This window comes from Sturnus vulgaris, chromosome W (genome assembly GCF_052056855.1).
Source record: "Sturnus vulgaris isolate bStuVul1 chromosome W, bStuVul1.hap1, whole genome shotgun sequence".
Lineage (NCBI taxonomy): Eukaryota > Metazoa > Chordata > Aves > Passeriformes > Sturnidae > Sturnus > Sturnus vulgaris.
This window is the reverse complement of record NC_142282.1, coordinates 26929179-26955276: the sequence shown is the minus strand read 5'-3', so window position 1 is coordinate 26955276 and position 26098 is coordinate 26929179. Positions and strand designations below refer to the sequence as shown.

At 43.3% G+C, this 26098-nt stretch overlaps 1 protein-coding gene across 1 annotated transcript in view; it reads left to right on the top strand.

Moving 5' to 3' along the window:
- Window positions 1-650: 650 nt before the first annotated feature.
- The window catches only part of LOC148220053 (zinc finger protein 131-like), a 47900-nt gene continuing 22452 nt past the window's right edge, over window positions 651-26098 (top strand). The window contains exons 1-5 of the mRNA XM_088155522.1: window positions 651-1878; window positions 4039-4177; window positions 7939-8040; window positions 9686-9830; window positions 13471-14153. Of these exons, the coding sequence (XP_088011648.1) occupies window positions 1777-1878; window positions 4039-4177; window positions 7939-8040; window positions 9686-9830; window positions 13471-14153 (1171 nt within the window). The 5' untranslated portion in view covers window positions 651-1776. The remainder of the gene's footprint in view (window positions 1879-4038; window positions 4178-7938; window positions 8041-9685; window positions 9831-13470; window positions 14154-26098) is intronic.

Here is a 26098-nt window from a genome sequence, read left to right as displayed (position 1 = left end):
CACAGCCAACCGTCCTGCTAGGCGCAATGGCTACTCGCCGGCGCTAGGACTCCCACCACAGCTCAGGACCGGGACTGTGCGAAATAACCGTCGGAGCCGCTAGTTCCCGCGGCTACCCCACCCCGCGTGGGCACTACCTGCTCCCCCGCAGAGAGAGCTAGCGCCACGGAGGCGGGACAATCCTAGGGGAAGTAGCTCCCCTGCCCCCTCCCCTCGCCGTTCCCAGGCCCAACCTGGCCGGCTGCGGCGCCTCATGGCATCGTCACCCACCTCCAACGGCCACTCCCCACCCGCAGCCATACGGTGCTAACACACGCACAAATCCCAGACTACAACTCTCAGAATGCTCCGAGCAGTGGAACCACACCCCTCACTACCTGTGCACCCTGTCGTGTGAAAGGTGACCCTAACCGTCACTTCCGCACGCTGTGCAGGCCGGGAATGCGAGTAGCGATTGGCCGGCGCTTGCCCTGCTTTTCAACGTGCAGGGGAGCAGGAAGCGGTAACGGCAGAGCGAGCGCGGCAGGGTGAGGAGCTCCTCACGGTGAGTTACCTAGCAGAACTGTCTCCAGAGTGTGACCCGGCCGGGAATTGAAAAGGAATCCATTTAATGCGCCCTTTGATGACGTAATAACGACTAATGAGGTGGCGGTATGCTAAACGTATGGTTCGGGCCGGTACTGGTTGGGTCCTTTCCTCAGGGGTGCCCTTGTGGGATACTTGCGCCTGCCGGCGGTTGCGCACACCTCTTTCGCAATGCCTGTGCCCGTTTCCAGCAGGCACTTAGCGCTGATTAGGCCTTCTACCGCTTCTGAGACTCGGCGGACGCACATTTGCTTCTCCACCTGAGGCGGGTTCTGCTGCCTCTTTACGATTGGCGGGGTTTGTGCAGTCTACTGTCAGCGCCCGCCAGTGGGGCTGCAGCTGTCCGCGGGGCTATGAGGGACTTTGACAGGGCTGGACCTCGGCCTCGCTTTCGAGAGGTCCGCGCAGACTCGAGCCGGCGGGAACTACAGGGGGTTTTGGCGGCGGGTTGCAGTTCCGTCGTCAGCTGCTATGGACAGCGTGAGGCCTCTCCTGCCCCTTGGAAGTGCGACACCCTAATGTATGCCCTGCCCTGCTTGTCAGGGCGTGGGTGCCTTGGTCACCTCTGTCTTAGCGATAGCGAGGCCTTCCATGTGATTGAGAGGGAACTGAGGGACTGGCTCGTGTCTTTGCTCTGTGGTTGCTATCTTTGAAGAAAAAGAAATAGAAAAGTGCACAAGAAATTCTCATGTCTGTGTTATTTTGAAGCAACTACTGCTGTTACCCACCAAACACCCCTCATTCTCCTTTCCTGATGTGGCTAAAGCGAGATGGCAGGGGTTTGACCAGTGCTCAGAGCTGTTCTGTGTTGTCTACTTTGCCTGCTTGCATTCGTGTACAATACATATAGACAAAGAAAACAAACATCTTGTGCCTGAAATAAGAGGAGTTCCTGTTGAAGACCAGGGGTGTGGAAGTAATAAGATGGCTTTATTGAGGTAGATTTATAAGAAAAAAAATGCTAATTGTGTGCATATTGTGAGATGCATCTAGTGTCAGAAGTTAATAAGGTTAAGTCAGTAGTCAACTGGGTCTACTGAAAAATCCGGGTAAATAACTGAATTAATCCACTTTTCATCACTCATAAATGAGCCTGCATTTAAGTGTCAACTTGGATCACTTCTGTCTGCCTTCCTTGGCATCTTGGTTTTTCTCTGAGGACTGCATTTCACTTCTTGCTCCAAAGTAGTCATGCTTTCATTGAACATATGCTGTTCTGTTGGGCTTTCTTCTGCAATACCACTGAGTTTGAAATTAGAAGATCCAATTAATGCTGCAACTGTATTTAGATTGGTGATAAATTCACTTTCTTTTTACTAGTCTTGTGTTAATTCAGGACAATAAATTATCTATGATAAGTTAGTTTTTTATTTGTGATTTTTAGTGTTCTGAGAGACAAACTTTTTAAAATTTCTTGGATTGGGGGCTTGCTCTGTTATTTTGAGGGTGTAAACACAATTTGGAAATAAATTCTGGATAGGTGGAAATGAGATTTGAGGTTGAAATTTTGTTTGGTTTAACTTTTAGGGAATTACACTTTTAACTGCAAGTCATCTATCAATGTACAATATGTCAAAAGTTGGCAAGAAAAATTAAACAGTGAAGTAAATGGCTGACAACTTTCTACATTAAACTTTATGGAATGATGGATGGAAAAAAGATGCTGATCATCTGTCTAGACCCATCATTACAGATGAGGTGGAGGCAGCAGCATTCTTTTCCTTCAACCTCACTTTCTCTCTTGCCCTCACAAGATCCTGATATGTATTTCAGCATCTGCTTGGCAAAGCAGTGATAGCAGATAGAACTAGACTTCCATAAGCAGTTGCCTCTGCTCTTTTCCATCTCTTGGCAAAATGATTTCTCTGTGAGACAGTTTTTCTGAGTTGCAAGAAAGAGTGTGTTTTGTGGTAAAAATAGGAATTCCAAAATTTCCTTTGCTTGATGTCTGTAAGTTATAAGACAGTAACTTTGCTTTTATCATAAACAAGTAATTCTTCTTCAGTATGTGTTTGTTGGAAGCAAGGTAGAATTTACACATCTGCTCAGGGGTTTTAGTAAGCATGGTGGCATCAGCTCAGGACTTTTCTATTCCAACCACATACAAAAAAATCTCAAGTTAGGGAACACTTGCTATGTAGTTCCTTCTAGCATTCTAAAGAAAATTGCTTCTTAGCCACACCTTAATTTTCCATCTTTGTATTCAATGTTTGGTTTGATACTAGCAGCTCTCCTAACTTTCTTCCTTTTGTCCATACTAAGTACAAAAATAAAGGAATTTGACATACCTTTCACTATAAAAGTAATTCAAGCCTAATGACCATCTTCTCTCAGAAACCATATGTTCTTCAAAGTGAGTTAGACTATGACAAGAAACAAAGTTTCTGCATTAGTGTGACTGTGAAATGTCTTTGCTTTTTCTGTGGCATTCTCAGTGTGAGCCATGTGAATGTGGAAGCTGAGGATGAGTGCTGCTGCACAGATCCGAAGTAATTTTGCCCAGAATTAATTTGAAAAATGCTTTCATTGAAGTATTTGAACTCTCTCCAGAGATTGTTTTGCATCAGCAGCACACCCTCTGTGTCTCATCCATAGGCACAGACTTCTGCTAAACTTTTTCAAGTTTGAGGATCTCTGCAACTCTCACCTCTAGCTGTTTGTTGTATAAGTAAGGGAGGAAGAGCCATGAGATTACAAGCCTATATGTCTCTTAAAAGTTGGCAAAGAATATTTCACCTTGTCGGGGGAGAAGTATAAGAAGCTCTTTGACCCTGGGTGTGACATGTTAAATCCCTGGCAACTCCTGTGTACCCAAAAGCTGAAAAGTGCTGTTGTATTACATGCTTATTTAAAGGAAGTAAACATCTTGCGTTTACTAGATACAAAATGTGACTTAAGTATGAAAAATTTTAGAACCATTCTTTCACAAAGAGGATTAGTAGAATTGCAAGAAGTAACTATAAAGATCCTGACATTATGTTGTTGCTAAGATGGAGAATATTTAGCTGTGGAGATGTTACACCCCTGCCGTATTTGCTTTGAGGGAGGTGAGTCCTCGCTGAATTTGTAGAATAAAGAAATGCATTTACCAACTTTGACGGTTTCTTCATGCTGTCTCGGTTTGAGACAAGTTAGGGGGAAACATTCTGAAATTGTCTCCTCTGAAGAAGGCAGGTCTTGGTACTTCCTCCCCCCACCGAAAGGAATTTCTTGGAGGAAAGTGAAAAAACTGTTTATAAACTGCATATAAATAAGGCCACACTTCATTAACCCTCATGTTTCCTACCTGACAGCTAAAATGAGGTAAATTTGTTACCAAGACAGTTTGATGTTTCTATTGGTTTTGTAGTCTCTGAAAAGTGCTAGTTAGTTCATGTCTGTATAATAAGCTGACTGTGCATAGTATTTTCTAAGTTGCACAGTATTCTTACTGTCCTACCACATCTTTTGCAGACTAATCCTTTTGCCATGGAAGCCGAAGAAATTATGGAATGTATCCAGGAATTCCCTGAACACTATAAAGTTATTTTGGATAGACTGAATGAACAACGTGAGCAGGACCAGTTTACAGATATCACACTGATTGTTGATGGTATGTATACACCTGAGAACCAGAGAATTCTGAAAGCTGTGCTGGGAAGCTGTTGGGTTTTTCACAGGTCAAATGTCAAACTGGGCTGCTAATATTCTTGGCTCTGTATTGGTGTGAGTTGCTTGCAAAGTTTCAGTTATTAATCTTGGGCTGAACAGAGTCTCCAGCAGAGATTAATAATTTTGTTTCTGCTTTTTATAGAATCCCAGAATGGCCTGGGCTGAAAGGGACCTTAAAGCTCATCTGGTTCTAACCCCCTGCAAGAGGCAGGCACACCTTCCATTAGACCAGGTTGCTTCAAGCCCCATCCAACATGGCCTTGAACATTTCAGGGATGGGGCAGCCACAGCTTCTCTGGTCAACCTGTGCCAGGGCCTCACTACCCTTACAGGGAAGAATTTCTTCCTAACATCTAATCTAAATCTCCCCTCTTTTAGTTTAAAACCATGCCCACTTGTCCTATCACTATCTGCCCATGTAAAAAGTCACTCTTTTTTTTTAAGCCCCATTTAGGCACTGGAAGGTGCTCTAAGGTCTCCTCAGAGCATTTTCTTCTCCAGGCTGAACAGCTCCAACTCTCTCAGCCTGTCTTCATAGGAGAGGTGTTTCAGCCCTGTGAGCATCTTTGTGGCCTCCTCTGGACCTGCTATAACAAGTCCACATTATTCTTGTGCTGAGGACTCCAGACCTGGATGCAGTGCTCCAGGTGGGGTTTCATGAGAGCAGAGTAGAGGGGGAGAGTAGGGAGCCCCTTCCAAACAAGGGGCTGAACTTGTACAAGTATTGGTTGATTATTTAAAAAGAAAAAAAAAAAAAGAAAAACCAGCTTGAAATAAAGTCACCTTCTTGCTTCTTGGTTATCTGTCTACTATTTTAATCTATAATTAAAATAGGGTAGAACCACTCACTTATCTTTTTCTATGTGTTCTAAAGGCATAAGTATTAGTTTAAAAGGAAGATGGAGATGCAAATGCTTATTATCGCATTAGAAAAGGTGGTGTCTGATAGGTCACCTAAGATTGCTTCTTATCCCAAACATGTCTTAGAATGGATGAGCACTTCAGTGAAGATAGGCAGTGTCTGCTAGGACAGACCAAGCTAAAGGAGTACCACCTGATCCTTAAAAGGATAGCAAGAATTTACTTGAATAAAAAGACCTACAGAGCCTGGATTAGAAAAAAGTAAGCAAATGAAGAAAAAAATTATTCTTTGGAATCACCGTAGTTTCACTGACAATGCTTGCACAAAACTTATCCTGAATGTTTGTTCTTGCTCTAGTATTATCAAATCCACATGTTGAGCTCAAAACTGTTTTCTTGTGCAACTGTGTAGTTCTAATAGATGTTGGTTCTCTTACCTCTGTCCCACGGAGCCTTCTGGATGTTCATGCCTGCACCAGGGAAAAGGCAACACCATGATGGGAATACACAGTCTGGAAAACAGGAAGAACAGAGCTAAACCAATTCTGTTCTGCAGGGATCTTTATGCTGGCAGAAATGATGGTTAAATACATCCGTATGTAAGAGCAGCAAAATCCAAGGAGAGCTTTGTGTTGACTTGGCATGGCCTAGTTTTTGGTAGTGGAGGAGGGCCACAGAAGTAGCTTCTGTGAGAAGCTGTTAGAAGCTTCCACCATGTCTGATAGAGCCAATCTCTGATGGCTCTGAAGATGAACAGATGGACATGCTGCTGGCACAATTAGAGAGGTTGGTAATGCCTCTGTGATTACGTATTTGCGAAGAAAATCAAAACAGTGCACGCGCAGTTTTTCCAGGGGTGGCGAGGCGCCATGGCCATCTTGGTGCAGCCTGTGGTGAGCCTTGCCCGCCTCGCCACTCCTAGCTGGCTGCCCCGTAGCTAGCTGCGCCACGGGCAGAAGGGCAGGGGTGGCGGCAGTGGCTTCTCCTTCCTGGCACCCCGCATGAAGAGTCATTAAATAGCACCAGCGCTGTGGCGGCTGCCACTGCCCGCATGGTGGCAGCGGGGCCACCTGGTCGCAAACATGGTGAGTGACTTCCTGGTGCGGAACCTAAATGAGATCGACCTTTTGGCACTGAGGGATCCTGCAGGAATCTGAGTTGGTGGAACTTGTTGGCAAAAAGTCTTTTTTCACTTCTCATTATCCTCTGACTCTGTTAAAAATAAATTTACCTTATACCTTTAAATTTGAACCTGTTTTGCCCTTGGAATGATTTCTCCCAATCCTCATCTGTCGTGGTTTGACACTGGCCCAATGCCAGGCACCCACGAAAGCTGCTCGCTTACCGTCCCCTGCCACAGCTGAGCAGAGGAGAGAAAAAAAATTAACCAAGGGTTCATGAGTTGAGATAAGGACCAGGAGAAAAACACTTCAAGGGCAAAACAGGCTCAGCTTAGAGGTACAAAGTGAATTTATTACTAACAGAATCAGAGGAGGATGAGAAGTAAATTAAGCCCTTAAAACACCTTTTCTTCCCCCCAGCCCCTTCCTCCTTCCCACCGACAATGCAGGGAAACAGGGCATGGGGGTTTTTGGGTCAGTTCATCACAGAGACTTTCTCCCACTGCTTCGGGAGAGGAGTCCTTCCCCTCTGAGACCATGGGGTCCCTCCCACGGGAGACAGTTCTCCATTAACTTCTCCAGCGTGGGTCCACTCTCACGAGCAGCAGTCTTACCACACCTGCTGCAATGTGAATTCCCCCCATGGGCAAACAGTCCTCCCAAAACTGCTGCGACATGGGTCACTCTTTCTGCAGAGTGCAGTCCTCAAAGGACAGGCTGCTCCAGCCTGGAAGCAAGGGCCCTCTCCCTCCACTGGGTCTTCCACTGGATCATAGCCTCCTCCAGGCATCCACCTGCTCTGGTGTGAACACCTCCCCCACGGGCTGTAGGTGGATCTCTGCATCCCCCATGGACCCATGGGCTGCAGGGTGACAACCTGCTTCACCATGGTCCTCACCCCGGCCTGCAGAAGAATCTCGGCTCTGGCGCCTGGAGCACCTCCTCCCCCTTCTCCACTGACCTTGGTGTCACCATGTTGTTTTCCCTCACATATTCTCACCTCCTCCTCTTCTCTGACTAGAAGAAAAACTGTGTGACTTTGCTTTGATTTTCGTCTTAAATATGTCATCACAGAGGCGTTACCAACCTCTCTCATTGGCCCAGTTTTGGCCAGCATCATGTCCATCTTCAGAGCTATCAGGGATTGGCTGTGCTGGACATGGTGGAAGCTTCCAGCAGCTTTCCACAGGAGCCACCTCTGTGGCCCCCTTGCTAGCAAAAACTAGGCTGTTCAAAACCAATACATCATCTCAACTCATGAGCCCTTCGTTAATTTTTTTCCCTCTCCTCTGCCCAACTGAGAGCAAGAGAAGATGAGCAAACAGCTTTCATGGGTGCCTGGTGTTTGGCCAGTGTTAAACCATGACAAGCTTGGATAAAATCTGAGAGCTGAGCCCAAGACACACAGGAAAAAATTTGAACAGGAGTTTCCCACAACTTAAATATTTGAAAAGAGAAACTCTTTTATGAGTCCTTCAGCTGATTGAATTGCAGAGCTTCAACAAGGTCACTGATGTCAGGCAGGATCTGCATAAGATGGGACAGGCTAGCTGCAGTGGTATCCCATGTTACAAAGAGACATGCTAAGTGACTATGTGCTGCTGGAATAGATTTGTAGACTGGGTGATTCTGCAGCTGTTCTCTTCTCTGCATCTGCACTTATTCTGCACCACAAGTAAAGGTGGTGTTATCCTAAACCAAATTTTTTCTCTCTTTGTAGGTCACCATTTCAAAGCTCATAAGGCTGTTCTTGCTGCCTGTAGCCAGTTCTTCTACAAATTCTTCCAAGATTTCACTCAGGAGCCCTTGGTGGAGATTGAAGGTAGTCTGATTCATGCAAATTAAAACCTTCAGAGTTGTGTGCTCATGCTCAAAATGAATGTAGTATCCCCGGTTTGGGCTTAAATGCATGCTTGATCATATTGATTAGCTTTCTAGATATCAGCTCTTGAGTTGTGAGGTAATGTTGTGGTTTAACCCTGACTGGCAACTAAGCACCACAGAGTCAGGCTGGCTCATTTTCCACCAGTGGGATGGAGGGGATAATCAGAAGTGTAAAAGTAAGACAGGAACTCATGGATTGAGATAAAACCAGTTTAATAATTAAAAAGAAATAGTAATTTTCTAAAAATTATAAGTAAAAGATAAAAGAAAGAGGAAAAAACCCAAGGAAGACAAGTGATGCAAATTAAAACAGTTGCTTGCCACCAACTGACCAATGCCCAGCCAATCCCCTAGCACTGTCCCTTCCACCTGCCTCCCACACACACTTTATATACTGAGCATGATGTCATATGGTCTGGAATATTCCTTTGGTCAGTTGGAGTCACCTGTCCTGGCTGTGTCCTACCAATTGCCCACACATCCCTAGCCCACTCACTGTCAGGGCAGTGTGAGAAGCAGAAAAGGCCTTGGCTTTGTGTAAGCACTGCTCAGCAGTAATTGAAACATCAGTGTGTTATCAACACTGTTTCAGCACAGGAAGGATATCGACCTCTTGGAGCAAGTCGAGAGGAGGCCACCAAGATGATCAGAGGGCTGGAGCACCTCTGCTATGAGGAAAGGCTAGGAGAATTGGGATTGTTCAGCCTAGAGAAGAGAAGCTTCAGGGTGACCTAATTGGGGCCTTCCAGTACCTGAAAGGAGTCTACGGGAAAGATGGAGAGAGACTATTTACAAAGGTCTGGAGTGACAAGGCAAGGAGGAATGGCTTCACACTGACAGACAGTAGGTTTAGATTAGATATTAGGAAAAAATTCTTTATTGTGAGGGTAGAGACCCTGCACAGGTTGCCCAAAGAAGTTGTGTATTTTTTATCCCTGGAAGTGTTCAAGCTCAGGTTGGATGGGGCTTAGAACAACTTGGTCTAGTGGAAGGTATTCCTGCCCATGGCACAGGGTTGAAACTAGATGATCTTTAAGGTCCCTTCCAACCCAAACCATTCTGTGATTGAGCACAGGTCCAAAACATAGCCCCATGCTAGCTACTATGAAGAAATTTAAATCTGTTCCAACCAAAACTAGTACAGGTAGCTACTGCCACTGGAAAAAGCTTCCCCTGAAGAAAAATTAAAGATTAAAAGATACCTTTGCTGGGATGCAAGAACAGGATAGATGGGGAGCAATACCCTCCTGGTAGGTAAGAAGAAATTTCCTGGAGCAATGCAGCTTCTAATAACTTGCTGCTCAGAGATCTTTTGAGAGAGAGATGTCATATTTTCATGTTTAAATTTGAACTTTTTTATTTTATACAAGTAGCTTTTTGTCCATCTTATCCTGCTTTTTATCTTTGTTACGGAATGACTCTGTAGTTGTTCCACATTCACCTATTTCTATAGTAGACTTTTTATTCCAATGTGAGCCTTTGAAGGGCGGCATCTTGAAACTGGCTATTGGAGTACTGGGAGAAGGCAAGTGTGAAAGACTGAGGAATTGTTAAAAGAGGCTGTTTTTCCTGCTTGTAAACAGGTGTAAGTAACATGGCATTTCGTCACCTAATTGAGTTCACCTATACAGCAAAACTAATGGTCCAAGGTGAGGAAGAAGCAAATGATGTTTGGAAAGCAGCTGAGTATCTACAGATGTTAGAAGCTATCAAAGCACTTGAAATCAGGTAAATACATACACCTCTTTTTCTTCCCAACACTGAACTTTAGAGTCTTAAGAATCCTTGTATGAGAGCTGGCAGTATTTTGCAGTGCTCTTCTTTATCCTGAAACCTCCTAAACTCATGTGGTATCGTATACTCTTCTACTATAAGATATGGGTCAGAATTATACAAGCTAAAAAGATTAATGTCACATTCTTTGGGCTAGAACTCAATGACAAGTGACATGGCTGGTAAATGTTGCAGACATTGTAGGGCTGTGACTTTGTGATAACTAATACCAGGTCTCTATACTGACTGCCTGCACCTGATTGACAGCTGGCTGTACAGTGATGGTATCTCTCAGGTAATTAGACCACATTAACAAGTTTGCACTGCTCTTTTGATTTCATGCAGCTTTCTGCTTTCAAGATAATAGGTAGTAATTTTAAAGCTTCATGTGGCAAATTTAGTCTCTCAAACTTCTTAAACAAATGTAGTTGTTATAATTGGTTTTATATGGTATCAGTACTTAATCAAATGTTGCAGTAGTACCTTTTATCTAGTACAAGGAACTGTAATCCATTACCAAACTCCAACCTGAGAAAAGCAGGTGCCATTGCCATCATGCTATTTTTCTTCCCCTTCCTTCTCTTTCACAGTGCTGTCATGTTCTCATTTCTTCTGTATGCTATACTGTTCTTCTGTCATGAAGCAGGGGGAGGGGCAATAAATAACTCCCAGCATTACAGTTATCCTTGCTTTCTCTTCTAGACATGCTGAAAGGTCTTTGTGTTCAGGCTAAGGAAAGACTGTTGTTTTTTCTTTATCTCCCCATAGACACTTAGCTAAGGGGAGTGGCTCTGACACTGAGTTCCTCTAGTAGCCAAACACAAAACCTCCATGACATGGTATCCTGGAAACTTGATTTTCAACATCAGTGGTTTTTTTTGTTTTTTGGAATCAAGTTATTCTGTTGATTGGTAGCAGAGCTGAATAACTATGTTGGGGTTTTTTAATAGAAAAGATAGGATTGTACATTTCTAGTTCTACTCTCCAACCCCAACAATACCATTTTTTGACATTATTGAGATTAAACATGGTATCACCAAAAGAACTTTTTTACTTTTTTTTTTGTTTGTTTTGTTTTGTTTTGTTTTTAAGGAAAAGCAGACCTTTGCTGTCTGTTTGAGAAATTTAAGACACTTGAAATTGAAAAACTATGTTCTAATTGGTAGCACTTTGAGTCTCTGTACACTGGTAGAATTGTTTAACCAGGATTCAGATCAGTCTGTCAAGCTGAACTGTCTAGTCTGCAATTAATTCCCACTAATGTATGTTTGTTGGTTATGCAGCACTAGTAAATGCTATAATTCTTATTTTACAAGGAAATAAATGTTTGGCTTAACACACACATGTGCAAGCCAGTCTATTAGAATTATTTCCATTGTTCATAGATTTTTAGGTAGGTGTTTTTTGGTTAGAAAAACAAACTTGAGTACCACTGTCAGTCAGTTTTCTCCTTCACAGTAGAAAATTGCAATAGAGTGCCTCTAGCTAAGTTTTGACTAAAAGGGGCAAGCATCAGAAACTTCAGCTAAAGTAGAGGTTATTATATAACTAACCATTTGTGTAATGCATCAAAGAGTTGCACAGCACATAATCTAGACTTGAAAGAAAACAACTAGCTGTTATTCCTTGAGGTACACTGTACTGTATGTGTGTATCCTCATTCAGTTTCACACCTGAGCCACACAATGTACTCAAGGACAGTAATCTCCTCTTTGCTGAGCAGATTATTATTGTACATGGTCCTGGAGCTCCTTGCAGTAATGTGCAAAGTAACTGTCACGTTCTAGGCATCAGAAATATGGCCTAGATGAAACTCTTAAGTTTAGCTGCTGTGTCTGAATATAGTAAGGTGCAGTGTAATAAGCTGTATCCTGCATTTGGTCATTAGCCACACATCTCTACTGTATGACATACTGATACTGGAGAAAAACCTTATCACCCCTATTACTAAAAAACCTGAAAGTGATAGGGAGTAGGTTACATAAAAGGATTTATCAGGCTGCAAAGGAAGGTAAAGGTACAAATTACTCTGATTACAGTCTGATTTGAGGGGAAGATAGCCACTCATTTTTAAAACTGATAATCAGTAGTTAAACCTCCAGCATGTAAGTGCTGTGCATAATCATGAGTGTGTGACTTCAAAGCATTGGCCCAGTGTCTTGGGGTGATTTTATGATGATGCTTTATTCCCTGTCTGCTTTATGCCCAGAAAACAACTGCTGTAGCTTTAAGATGGACCCGGGGGGTGTGGCGGGGAGCCTAGAGCTCCTGCGCAGGCTCTGTTCAAGATCTCTCTCTCCGGCGTGGTCAGCGGCTACACGGGCTGTTACTTCATTGATTTGTTTGCTGGATTAATTTTCGCCAACTTAGGCGATAAGCTTCTGGGGTTTTTTTCTGGTTTTTTTTTCCCCTTCCCCTGGCCTGGCGGCTTTTCACTGGCAAATCCTTTCGGCAGGTTTTTTTTGGGTTTGTGTTTTTTTTTTTTTTCTCTCCGGCATGGGGAGCCTGCAGGGTGGCTCCTGCAGGTCTAAACCCTGGAAAGACTGAGCTAGCGAAAGAAGGGACATTAAACTCCACCAACTTCACCGGCTGCAAGAAGACTCATGCCAGAAATCCAACAGGTTCCCAGCTGCTTTGTGAACCCTTTTCTCTTCCCCTGACAAAGGGCAATGTCCATCTTTGCCTCAGCCACGCGGCAAGGTGGGGGTGGGGTGTAAAGTTCAATTTCCTTTTTTTTTCCTATGCTTTGTGGGTATCTTGCTTTGTTAATAAACAGTTTTACTTTTTTTTTCACTTTCATCCTCTGGTATCCATTTCTCTCATTGTCAGAAGAAAAGGGAGTTATTAAAGCCCTCTCTCTTTAGAGAAAAACACTAATTTTAGAGCATTTGTCACCAAACCGAGACACCCAGTCATCTCTGTCTGTGTTTGATATGGGATGCTATCTCTGACATCTTGGAGGAAGGGGGTTTTGTATTTATGGTGCAAGGAAAAGAAGAACAGAGCTGGGAGCTGTGCTTAAACACAGATAAACTAAATTAAAATACTCTTTTCACATCCTAGTGGCTTTTTTCTTTTTTACTACAACTCTTAGCTGTGTGTTTTCCTGAAGTACAAGATGTTATAATAATCATTGTGTGAAGTCACAGCTGTAGTGTTTTGTAAAAAGTTGTAAGTGCTGCAGGCAATTTAATGCACTCCAGAGCTTGAGAGGTGAATAGTGTAGGAAGAACTTGAATCTTATTTCTGAGTAGGCAGGTTAAAGTACAGAATTTTGCATTTCTTATAAACCTATGTCATTAGGCTAACTGGCCTTTCTTCTTGATAGGTGCTTTGTATCATTCAAGTGGAGCAATTTAAAACACTTTAATAACCTTATGTTAAAGGCTCCACAGCTTTAACTGCTGTTCTACAGCTCTAAGGAGTATAGATTAAGGACAGATTAACATCTGAAATGGGTGCAGGTTATGTGATCACTCATCATTCAGCTTCTTTGAGAAACATCTAGCTAGTGTTTAATGCAGAAGCTCAGCATCAGGCAGGAATTATGTAAGTGCTTATGGATCTTAACTATGTTTGTGTAAATGTTTTGCAGGAACAAAGAAAATTCATCACCCTTAGAATCAAATCAAAGGCAAGGTAAAAATAAAGCAAAAAAGAGGAAGATTGCTGAAACATCTAATGTTATCACAGAAACATTGCCATCTGCAGAATCAGAGCCTGTTGAAATTGAGGTTGAGATCGCTGAAGGGACGATTGAAGTGGAAGATGACAGCACTGAAACACTTGAAGTAGCTTCTGCAGAGCAATCTATTAAATACATACATCCAACAGGTACATCAGATGAATCTGCTTTGGCTCTTTTGGCAGATATCACCAGTAAGTATCGTCAAGGAGAGACAAAATGCCAGATTCAAGAAGAAGGTGGTAATGCAACTGATCCCTCATGCAAACAGGTAGAAGATATTGAAATTGTGGAACTTCAGCTGTCACATGTGAAGAATTTATTCCACTGTGAAAAATGTAACCGTTCATTTAAATTGTTTTACCATTTTAAGGAACACATGAAAACACACTCTGAGAGTTACAAGTGTGACATATGCAATAAAAGCTACCTACGAGAGAGTGCTTTGAAACAACACCTCACCTGTCACCACCTTGATGAAGGTGGTGCTAGCAAGAAGCAAAGACCTGGCAAGAAAATACATATATGCCAGTACTGTGATAAGCAGTTTGATCACTTTGGACATTTTAAAGAGCACCTCCGAAAGCACACAGGTAAGAACACTGATATGGTTCTGTTCTGGCTTTGGGTCTAGCATTTTGGGGTTTTGCATGTTTTGGGGAAATAGAAAATATGCTGAAGAAAATGCATGAGTCCTAAGTGCTAGAAATACTTGGCTTGTAGTTGCAACTAAAATGCTGGTTTGGTTTTTAATTTTTTTTGTTTGTTTCACATTGATATAAACTTTGAGGGATTGAGGTGGTTAAAAATAGATGCCTAAAACCAGAAAGCACTAATGAATCTTCTCTTTTCAGTCTATTAAATATTAAAATATTTCTTTCAAAATAATTTCTTACAGCATGTTTTTTTCTTGAAAAGTACCAAACTGAGGAGCTGCTCTTATTTTCACAATTCTACTAGAAAGTGTTTCTATTGAAATATGATCTAAACCATGAACTTCTAAGTGGAATATACATTTTAAAGTTTCCTTTACTAGCAGAACATGAGCAAATGCCTATTAATGCATTAGGCATAAAGTACCCCCTTGCTCTTGACATCTCATCTGATTTCATTTTCTTTGTTAATGCAGCAAAACATTTCTAGTGACTATAGTAGACTTTTGTTACTGTAAAATCTGCCTCTGAAATCTGAACAGTATCTTTTGAGTACAAAATTACTTGTTCTATATAATATGGGAGATTAAGATGCTATTTCTTCATGTCACTGAAAAATCTGTACTATCTGCATAGGTACTGAGTATTATATAGCTAGCTCTCTGAATGTAAAATATATGTTGTCCTAATCTTTCAGCCGTTTTTGTTTAATATATCAGTCATGAATCATCAGTAAGAATTTAATAGAGGGTAGCAGTTTTATTTCTTTTGCAGCTTGCTGTTGCAAAAGCCTTTTAATTGGAACTTCTTTGCCTCTGTATATGACACTGCATCAAATCTACTCCAAATAGCCCCTTAAAAGTTGCATTTATGAAAACTCTTTGGCAAATCCTTCTTCTTTATCAAGCAGGGAGTTTCTCCATTATGACCAAGCCAAATGCAAGCTACCTAACAAAAGTCTTTTCAGAGAAAAGTTTGTGGAGGATTAACAGAATAAGCCAAAGATAACAGTTTATTTGTTCCTGTTGTGACAGAAGTATTTTGGGGATGAAGCAACTTAGCATATCACAAGAGGTGCAGAGTACTTTCTAAATATTTATTGATGCAAGTATCACACATGGAATCTAATTACTTCCAGTTCTAGTGATGTGCTTGAAGCAGCCAAATTAATCAGCCCATGTCTGAAAACTCTAACTGAAGCAATTTGTATGCAGATTATAACAAACTTCTTGAGAAAAATTCATCAAGGTCTTTGCTGTTCTTCATGAATGCAAAATATGTTTCACAGGAAGTGTACTTTGAACTGCAAATAACATCTTCCATAGGAGTGAACAAATGGACTCTATTTACATACCATGAATAAATGATCCCAGTAAGTTAATTTGATAAATGCCTGCCTTTGTGTTTCTGGGGGAGAAAAAAAGAAAGAAAGCCAAACAAAAAAATCCCAACAACCTTACTATTTCTCTCTAAACCAGATCTAAACAATGATATGGCAGCTTTATGGTTATGGGTGAATTCCCTGGTATTTCTTACATACTGGCAAATAGAAGTCACTGTGTTATTAGGAATGTCTTTGGGTTAAAAAATATTTATTTTGGGCAGTCCCCTTTCTGTGGCTGTAGTGTTGTGGTCGGGGTATTTGTTGGAGTGACACAGGTGAAGAAACAGGATGGGCTTTTGCAGGGGTTTTACAGAGATGTTTATTTCAGCCACGCATGAGCACAGTCCAGTGTTCAGAGTCAAAAAGCCCAGGCAATGGTTTGGGGCTTTGGGTCAGGTATCTGGGATGACCAGGGTGGGGGAAGAAGTATCAGAGACCAATTACAAGGGGACATGGGGGTGTTACAAGAGTGGGATTGGGGCATGGGGGCTAACAAGGAAACAGGGTGGGAGTGACTGAAAGGCTGACGGACAGGGAGAGAGCACGGGTTTGGAACAAGACAGGGATTGTTCTGACTTGATAGAACAGGATTTGTTATCAAAAGGAGATAACTGAGAGAGAGGCCCCTCACCTCTCTCTAACTGAGAGTGCCTTTCAAGGTCTCCACACTGCAGGATTATAAAGGTCCAGCAAAATATTGGACTATCTTAGATCAGAATTTCTGTCCTGTGAGTTACTTATGATTGGCAAGTGAAATCTCACCTGTTCTCATAAAAGGAAAAAAAAATGTTAGATCAGGCCAAGAACCCTCCCTCTTTAGTCTTATTTAAGTGAGATTTTATAAACTCATAGTTTAATGACACCCAGGGGAAGAGAAGCGCCACCTTTAGCAGAGGAGTTCCGTTCTCAGCTCGCTAGTGTACTTCTCAAGCTAGAAGCAGGCTGATACACTCTCTGTGTTTTCCATTGCTGCTGCTGAAGTCACAGCGTTGATTTGCACTGTGCAAGAAGTCACACAAAGTCTTTTTGGCCTTTGGATATTCCCACTCTTGATTTTGAATTGTCTGTTTCAGATACTTTGGGCAGAATATGAAGAGTGTTTAAGAATTTGGGTAAAAATAGAATAAATCTGTCCTTAACTGGGCAGTGCCTCACTTCAAGTAACTCTTTAAATGTGACCATATCACAGAGCAGGTGAAGGTTTGTGGTGTGAGTTTTGTTTTGTGATATTCATAGAATCATAGAATGGCCTGGATTGGAAGGGACCTTAAAGCTCATCTCATTTCAGCCCCTCCTGTCATGAGTACCTTCCACTAGATCAGGTTGTTCCAAGCCCTGTCCAACCTGGCCTTGAACACTTCCAGGGATGGGACAGCCACAGCTTCTCTGGACAACCTGTGCCAGGGCCTCACCCTCCTTGCAGTAAAGAGTTTTTACTAATATCTAATCTAAACCTACTCCTTTTCAGTTTTAAGCCATTCCCGCTTGTCCTCTCACTCCAGGCCCTTGAAAATAGTCTATCTCCATCTTTCTTGTCAGTTCCCTTTAGGACCTGGAAGGTTACAATTAGGTCATGCTGAAGCCTCTCTTTTCCAGGCTGAACAATCCCAATTCTCTCAGCCTTTCATAGCAAAGTGTCTCAGTTTAAAAGACAGATGTCTGCCAAGGAAGGTGGGAATCTTCCCAGAATGGAAAAGATGACCCCCTCCCTCCAAATTATCACTTCGAAATTACAGGGTTTCCAGCTAAAAATATGGGAAAAGGAATAACAGTTCTTTACAGGCTAATATAATATAATATAAATATATAAAACAGAACAAACAGCAACAAAAAAAAACAATAGCAGAAGTTTTCCTGCCTGTTAAGTAAATTTTCCCCACAACCGGCAGGGGCACTGTTGACTCCTAGCAGGGCAGAGAGGCTGCAGTGACTCCCTGTGGCTTCAAGGGGTGCTCTGACACAAGGTTGGCAACCTCTTCAGGTGCTGGTGGGAGCTCAGGCAAAGAGGATGACACGAGATTGCTCCTTTGGCAAAGCTCATGGGCAGCAGTTGGTCCTGGTACCCCCACTGTCAGCTGGCATACTCTAGGGAGGTGGGCAGGGCTTGCTCGCTACTAGTGCAGAGAAGTGGCCTGGTGGGGGCAGTCCCAGTCCTGGCGGTATTCCAGACATTGGCTCTGGACCCCCAAACGGCTGAGAAACAGAAAAAATGAGCAGGCTTGCAGTGTAGAAACTGTCGCGGATTGAAGTCCTGGAGCCTAACACACAGGAGTAGCTGCAGCCACCACAGTGCAGGCCAGGGTCCAGTGGGACATGGTCCTGGTCCCAGGTGGCACCACATGCACTGGCTCTGAGCTCCTGAGTGGCAGGGAAGCAGGTAAGCAAGCAGGCAGGCCCTGGTCACAGTGCCGGGAAAAAAACAGAGGGCAACAGTATTTCAAGCCAGATGCACTCACTGTGTCCCCACGTGGCTGCCACCTCGATCCTGAACCACAAGAGAGTGAGTGAGCCCCAGGCCACACCCCCCCCCCCCTTCCGCCCCGAGGTCCCAGGCCAAGCTTACACCTCTCACGATATCCCCTGAGCCGCAGAAAACCTGGACAGCAAGGATTTTAAAACAGCCTGCACCGAAACAATGGCTCTCCATACCCCCAGCCCTACACACATTCAGTCCCTTGCCTTAAAGATACAGCAACCATTTTTTGGGCACAAAGCAGAGGATCCAGAAATATACGATCATAATAACTCATTCCAAGAAAGAAAGATGCTCCATCCCTCTGATTGTCTTGGTGCCTCCTCTGGACTCACTCTAACAGGTCCATGTCCTTTCTGTGCTGGGGACCCCAGAGCTGGAGGCAGCACTGCAGGTGGGAGGTCTCATCAGAACAGAGGGGCAGAATCCCCTTCTCCCCTGCTGCCCACACTGTGGGATCAGCCCAGCACACAGGGGGTTTCTGGGTGCCAGTGCACATGGCTGGAGCATGTCCAGCCTCTCACCCACCTGTACCCCCAGGTCTTCTCCCTAGGGCTGCTCTTGTTCTGTTCATCCCTCAGCCTGAATTGATCCTAGGGATTGTCCCTACCCAGGTGCAGCACCAGCACTTGGTCTTTTTAAACCTGAGAATCCCATGGGTCACTTCTTGAGCTTCTCCAGGTCCCTCTGGATGGCCCTGTCCTTCAGGTGTGTCACCTGCACCACTGAGCTTGGTGTCATCTGCAAACCTGCTGAGGGTGCTGTCTTGGTTTGAAAGACAGGTATTTGTTAAGAAAGGCAGGAGCCTCTCTTGAAATGGACAATGTAAACCCCCTCCCTCCAAATTATAATTTTGAAATTAAGGAGCTCTCAGGGAAAGATATGGCAATAGGAATAACAGTTCTTTACTAGGAAAAATGAAAATAAATGTACAGTAATACAAAAGAAAAAAAAAAAGAACCAAAACACTGACAGAGTCAGAATACACCTTGACACCCCTTCAGTCAGGGTGTTGGTAGCAGTCTGATTAAATGGTGGCTGCAGTCCTCCTGGATGACAGATGTGGTTCAGTTGAAGCAATGGTCCTATAGAAGAGTGCAATTTTCCTCCGAAGGTCCAGTGATGATATAGAAAAGCCCAGTTTTTCCTCTGGAATCCAGTGGGAAAAGGCTGCCTTGGTGTTCCAAATCTCAGATTTTATCTAGGTAGGAAATGCTTGGCTCCTCCCCCTGGGAGCATCTCCCAATGGGATAATGTAATTTTATCAGTCATACAGTGGGACTTAATGGCCCATTAACAGAAGCTATCTCCCTGGAGGAAGGATTGGTTGTGGAAAAGATAAAGAACACTGCCCCACCTGGTTTTAACAGATGGTCCATTAACAGAAGATATCTCCGCCTAGTTTCAACAGATGGTGATAGAATACATACTTTTGGTTACATCCTGCTTTGCAAACCAAGACAGGTATCCTCGACCCGTTTGTGTGTGTCATTAAGGAAGATATTAAATAACACTGTGTAGCGGGTTGACCCTGGCTGGGTGCCAGGTCCCCACTTAGTCACTCTATCACTCCATTTCCCACTGGGACAGGGAAGAGAATAAAATGGAGATCAATCAGCAGGGTGAGTGTTTTGGTTTAGTTTGATTTTTCCGGTCAATGTATTAATAAATGTTATAGCTTAGGTTTGCTAATTTTAATATACTAATTTTTTGTTGTGAGATAGAATTAGGATTAAAACCAAGGTAGGCCTAAAATTTAAAAGGATATGAAAGAGAAACTTTATAAACAACACAAAGAAAAGGAAAAAAAAAACAAATTAAGATTTTCAGACTACTTCTTTTCTTTTTCTAACTTTTTTAACAACAACATACAAACAAACACTTGAGTCAGTTTTTAATTTAAATAGTGTTTTTCAGTTCATTCCAGAGAGAGAAGTTTTTTCTTGTTAGGCTATAGGGATTTCTTTACAAGAAGAAAAAAAACAGTTTTTTCCTGGCTTTACTTTTTACGAACTTTTTTTATTTTCACAGCTTTTTTAAGCCTGTGCTAATGGGTCATGTTACATTTATGGGGTATTTACTTTTAAGAAAGGACTGTTTTGAAACAAAAGGTTTTTTTATTTTTTTTTTCAGTTTATGTTTTATTTTTAGAAATAGCGATTTTTTTTCCTTGGGGCAAAGGACTTTTAACACAGGTGCTTTTGGTTAATGATTTATTAAATTGAACACTTCAACATCTCCATGTCTTTTATATGGTTAATAGGAATTTTTTAATGTAGTATAGTTTATTTTTATAGCTTACAAAAGGATTTTTAGTCTAAATTTATGGTGTTTTCTTTTTTTTTCTTCTATTTGGAATCTGACTCTTGTTTTACTGACTTTGGGGGTTTTTTTCTATTCTTTTCCCTCTCAGTCAGGGGAGGATTGAAGGTTTACAAGTCTTATTTGAGTATTGAAAGAGTTAAGATTTTATACAGAGAATGCAGAAGGTGTGGCCAAACCATGTTGGAGCTGTGCCAGGATCTTAGGAGACTTAGGCCTTGCTGGAACGGTGGGGATGGGAGATGGCAGACAGGGGGCCCGACTGCCTCCCCTCAGGCTGCGTGGGCAGCTGGGCGGGTTTAGCCACCGCACAGCTGCTCTGAGCCAGTGGCAGGGCTCTGCCGAACTCTGGCTTTGGGGGTGAGAAGGGAGGGCTAAAATTTTAGCAATGGGCCTCTCCTCTTCCTGCCCATCGGGGCCCCCTGTTGTAAACCGGGCCCGGCGGCCTCCCGAGCCCACCCCTGCCCGGCCCGGGCCTCATGGGGGGGGAAGGGGGGGAGGGGGACCAGGTCGATGTTACCTTGAGAGAGGCAGGAAAATAAAGAGAGCTTTTTTTCCGGTATACCTCCTTCAAAATGTGTTTTCACAGAGCGAACTAACTTCTCTAATTGGTTGCTCAGACTGTCAATAACCCAGCCAGCCTCTAATTGGTTTTATCAACTCACAGAGGAAGTTCTCATAGACAAAAACCTCTGTGAGTCTACCCTCCCCCAGGTGTAACCAGCACATTCCACCCCTCGCACCATGAATACACATTTCAAATTCATTATCAAAATTATATTCAACTTATTACATTAATAAAAAAAAAGGAAATGTAACATTAACTACCACTTCTAGATACTTTACCATGATCATAATATAAGCTTTCTACCATCATTCTTACTTTAACTTTATAATCTAATACATGCCTTGCCCTTACTCCTTTGAATTGATCTCATCTCCCAACTCTATTAATTGCCTGCATTCTCCACCAAAAGATGGCTTGGTTTAGTTTGATTTTCCCGGCCAATGCACCAATAAATGTTATCATTTAGGTTTGCTAATTTCAATATACTAATTTTCTGTTGTGAGATAGAATTAGGAGTAAAAGCAAGGCAAGCCTAAAACTTAAAAGGGTATGAAAGAAAAACTTTATTAACAACACAAAGAAAAGGGGAAAAAAAAACCAATTTAGAATAAGATTTTCAGACCACTCCTTTCTCCCCTCTCACAACCTTCTTAACAACACTTCAGTCAGTTCTCAATTTAGTCTTTTTCACTTTGCTCCAGAGAGAGAAGTTTTCTCTTGTTAGGCCATAGGGACTTCTCCACAAGAAGGAAAAAACCAGTTCTTTCGTGGCTTCTCTTTCCATGAATTCCTCCCATCTTTAGACCTTTCCCAAGGCTGTGCTTATGGGTCATGTTAAACTCATGGAATATTTACTTTTAAGAATGAACTGTTCCAAACCAAAAGTTCTTTTCATCTCTTTTTCTCTCTGTTCATGCTTCATCTCCAGAAACAGAGATCTCCTTTTCTCCTTGGGGTGAAGGATTCTCAACACAGGTGTTTTTGGTCAATGATCTATCAAATGGAACACTCCAACCCCCCCATGTCTTTTTCCACGGTTTATAGGAATTTCTTAATGCAGTACACTCCATTCCTATAGCTTGCAAAAGGATTTTCAGCCTAAATTCACGGCGTCTCCTCATTCTTCTTCCATCTGGAACCTGACTCCTGCTTCACTGACCTTGGTGTCTTCTCTCTATTCTTTTCCCTCTCACTCAGGGGAGAATTGAAGGTCTACAGGTCTTATCTGAGCGTTGAAACAGTTAAGATCTCACACGGGGAATGCAGAGGGTGTGGCCAGGCCATGCTGGAGCTGTGCCAGGATCTCAGGAGACTCAGGCTGTGTTGGAAGGATGGGGATGGAGGACAGCTAAGATCTCAATCAGCCTCCCTGGAGTTCAGCTGCAGCACCCACTGCTCATGGCTACCTCTCTTCCCTGCCGGGACATGCCAGCTTTCCAGACAGGGGGCCTGACTGCCTTGCCCCAGGCTGCGTGGGCAGCTGGACAGGCTCCCATGGCTGCTCCGAGCTGGCAGCAGGGCCCTGCCAAGCTGTAGCTCTGGGGGGAAGAAGGGAGGACCAAAATCTTAGCAATGGGCTTCTCTTCTTCCTGCCCATCGAAGCCCCTGGTTGCAAATGGGGCCCGGCAGCCTCCCGAGCCCACTGCTGCCTGGCCCGGGCTGCATGGGGGGGGAAGGGGGGGGAGGGGGACCAGGTCGATTTTACCTTGAGAGAGGCAGGAAAAGAAAGAGCTTTTTTCCAGGTTACCTCCTTCAAAATGTGTTTTCACAGAGCGAACTAACTTCTCTAATTGGTTTCTCAGCCTGTCAATAACTCAACCAGCCTCCAATTATTCCCATCAACTCACAGAGGAAGTTCTCATAGAGAAAAACCTCTGTGAGTCTACCCTCCCCCAGATATAAGCAGCACAGTGAGATAAGGCAGTTTTATTACAGTAAAAGAGAGAAATAAGCAGAGACCTGTGTGTGCATAGGCTAAAGAGAAAAAGGTCAGTCTCTACTTCCCATCAGCAGCGATGTTCGGACACTTCCTGGGAAGCAGGGCTTCAGCACCTGTCATGGTGCCTCCAGAAGGCAAACATTGAAAACTCATGAGTGCCCTCCCTTCCTCCTCTCTCTCTTAGCTTATATATCTGAGCTGATGTCATATGGTATGGAATATCCCTTTGGCCAATTTAAGTCAGCTGGCCTGGTTGTGTCACCTCCCAGGATCTTGCCCACTCCCATCCCCTTTGGCGGGGGAAAGAATGTCAGAGGGACAGTGTTGCTCTGCATTAGCCAAAACACTGGTGTGTTATCAATACCCTTCCAGCTACCAATGCAAAGCACAGCACTGTAACGGCTGTGAACTTTACCTTGGTCAGACCCAATACAATTTCCACCCCTTATTCCATACCATTTGCGTCATGCTTGGATCCCATATAATCTATATACTCTCATTACTAGGATCCTTAAACCATCTCTATACCAAACATACATTTTATTAACTACTATTACCTGTCCTTTCACATCCCTTCAGGTGGTCTCCATTCCATCAGGATGTGGGGTCAGGACACGAGAAATAGTACACTTGATGGTTCATGGTTGGGCACCGCCACTGTCCCTGTTCATCATCACATTCTTCTTGCTCCTGGCAAAATTCATTCTTTGTCAGTTCATATCCCTCCTGCTACTTTACCTCCTGTAACATACAATTTACACTATAGGTTATTCTTAGCCCAAGGTTAAATCTTGAGGTACACACTGGGTCTCCCTATCCTCCCACCAAGTACACCCAGGTCCTTGGGCAAAGACGATCCCACAAATGGGTTTGCCTTTTCCTGTGGGGGAAGAAATCGACACTGACTTCCCCAGCCACTTCCCTATGTGTAGTGCAGGGACCTTGTGTCCTCTCAGAGTGTCTAAAGGCTTAGTTTGGGCGGGACATGGGTGGTTAACAGATCCCCTGGTGTTGACTAACCAAGTGGCTTATGCCAAGTTTGCATCCCAGTGCTTCCATGTCCCATTACCTAATGCCCTTAACATAGTTTTTAGCAGCCTGTTATATCTTTCAGTCTTCCCAGAGGCCTGTGGATGATAGGGAATGTGATATATCCACTTAATGTCATGTCTCTTTGCCTAGGAGTTTATAAGATTATTTTGAAAATGAGTCCCATTGTTTGACCAAATACTATCTAGGGTTCCATGTTGCCACAAAATGTGTCTTTCAAGACCTGAAATCGTGTTCCAGAGAGTGGCATGGTTTAATGGGTACATTTCCAGCCAGCCAGTTGTTGCCTCTACCATGGTGAGGATATAACTCTTGCTTTGGCATGTTCATGGCAATGGCCCAATGTAATCAATTTGCCAGGCTTCACCATACTGGAAACCCAGCCACAGCCCTCCACTCCAAGGAGGCTTCACTGCTTGATGGCAGCACGTTTCACACTGATGGATAACCTGTGAAATAGCCTCCATGGTCAGGTCCACTCCTTGATCACGAGCCTATCTCTATGTTGCATGCATTCCAAGATGCTCTCATGTTTCATGGGCCCATAGGGCTATAAATAGCTCACCCTTTCTTTCCCAATCTAGATCTACCTGAGCTATACCAATTTTGGCAGCCTTATATACCTGTTCATTGTTTTGATGTTCCTCAGTGGCATGGCTTCTGGGCACGTGCACATCTACATGATGTACTTTCAGAGCCATGTTTTCTATTCGTTCAGCAATGTCCTGCCACAATGCAGCAGCCCAGATGGGTTTACCCCTGCATTGCCAATTGCTTTTCTTCCACTGCTGCAGCCATCCCCATAGGGCATTAGCCACCATCCAGGAGTCGGTATAAAGTATGAGCCACTTTTCTTGTTGAGCAATCTCTAGGGCTAGTTGAATGGCTTTTACTTCTGCAAATTGGCTTGATTTGCCTTCCCCTTCAGCATCCTCAGTGACTTGTCATGTAGGACTCCACACAGCAGCTTTCTACCTCTGATGGTTTCCTATCACTCGGCAGGATCCACAGTACATAAAGCATAGCTTCTTTCATTTTCTGGTGTCTTGGTTTGAAAGACACGTGTCTGAGAAGAAAGGCAGGAGCCTCTTTTTAAAAAGGAGAATGTAAACCCCCTCCCTCCAAATTATTATAATTTTGAAATTAAGAGGGCTCTCAGGAAAAGATATGGGAATAGGAATAACAGTTCTTTACTAGGAAAATTAAAATAGAAATACAGTATTACAGAGAACAAACCCAAAAAAACCCCACTGACAGAGTCAGAATACACCTTGACACCCCTTCAGTCAGGGTGTTGGTATCAGTCCGTATAAATGGTGGCTGCAGTCCTCCTGGATGACAGATGTGGTTCAGTTGAAGCAATGGTCCTATAGAAGAGTGCAATTTTCCTCCAAAGGTCCAGTGATGATATAGAAAAGCCCAGTTTTTCCTCTGGAATCCAGTGGGAAAAGGCTGCCTTGGTGTTCCAAATCTCAGTTTTTATCTAGGTAGGAAAGACTTGGCTCCTCCCCCTGGCTGGAGCATCTCCCAGTGGGATGATGTAATTTTATCAGTCATACAGTGGGACTTAATGGCCCATTAACAGAAGACATCTTCTGGAGGAAGGATGGGTTGTGGAAAAGATAAGGATGACTGCCCCACCTGATTTTAACAGATGGCCCATTAGCAGAGAATATCTCCCACAGAGATAAGGATCACAGCCCCACCTGTTTTCAACAGATGGTGATAGAATACATGCTTTTCATCACATCCTGTATTGCAACCTAAGATGTCTGGTAGCTCATTTCATGGTGGTGCTTCTTGGGCATGAGCCACCTTCTCAGGCAATGCTTCAAAATCTCTGGATTCTGGCCTATCCAAAATCTCTTCTAGGATTCCTGGGAAATTGGGTTTTCCCATTCGGACTTGTGTAATTAATGCTACCCACTTACTCCATGTAGCGCTGGTTGAATGATGTGTTGAGGGAATGTTTCCTTTGAACATCTGTCACGATCCGCTATTAATACAGAGCGGGGGTCTTGATGGGTCGTTTGATCTCAAAGGTGCAAACAGGCAAATAGCAGGGGACAAAATCAGTTTATTCAACAACAGCAATGCATTTTTATTACATGCCAACAACTCAGTTGCGATAGAGGGGAGAGATAGAGGA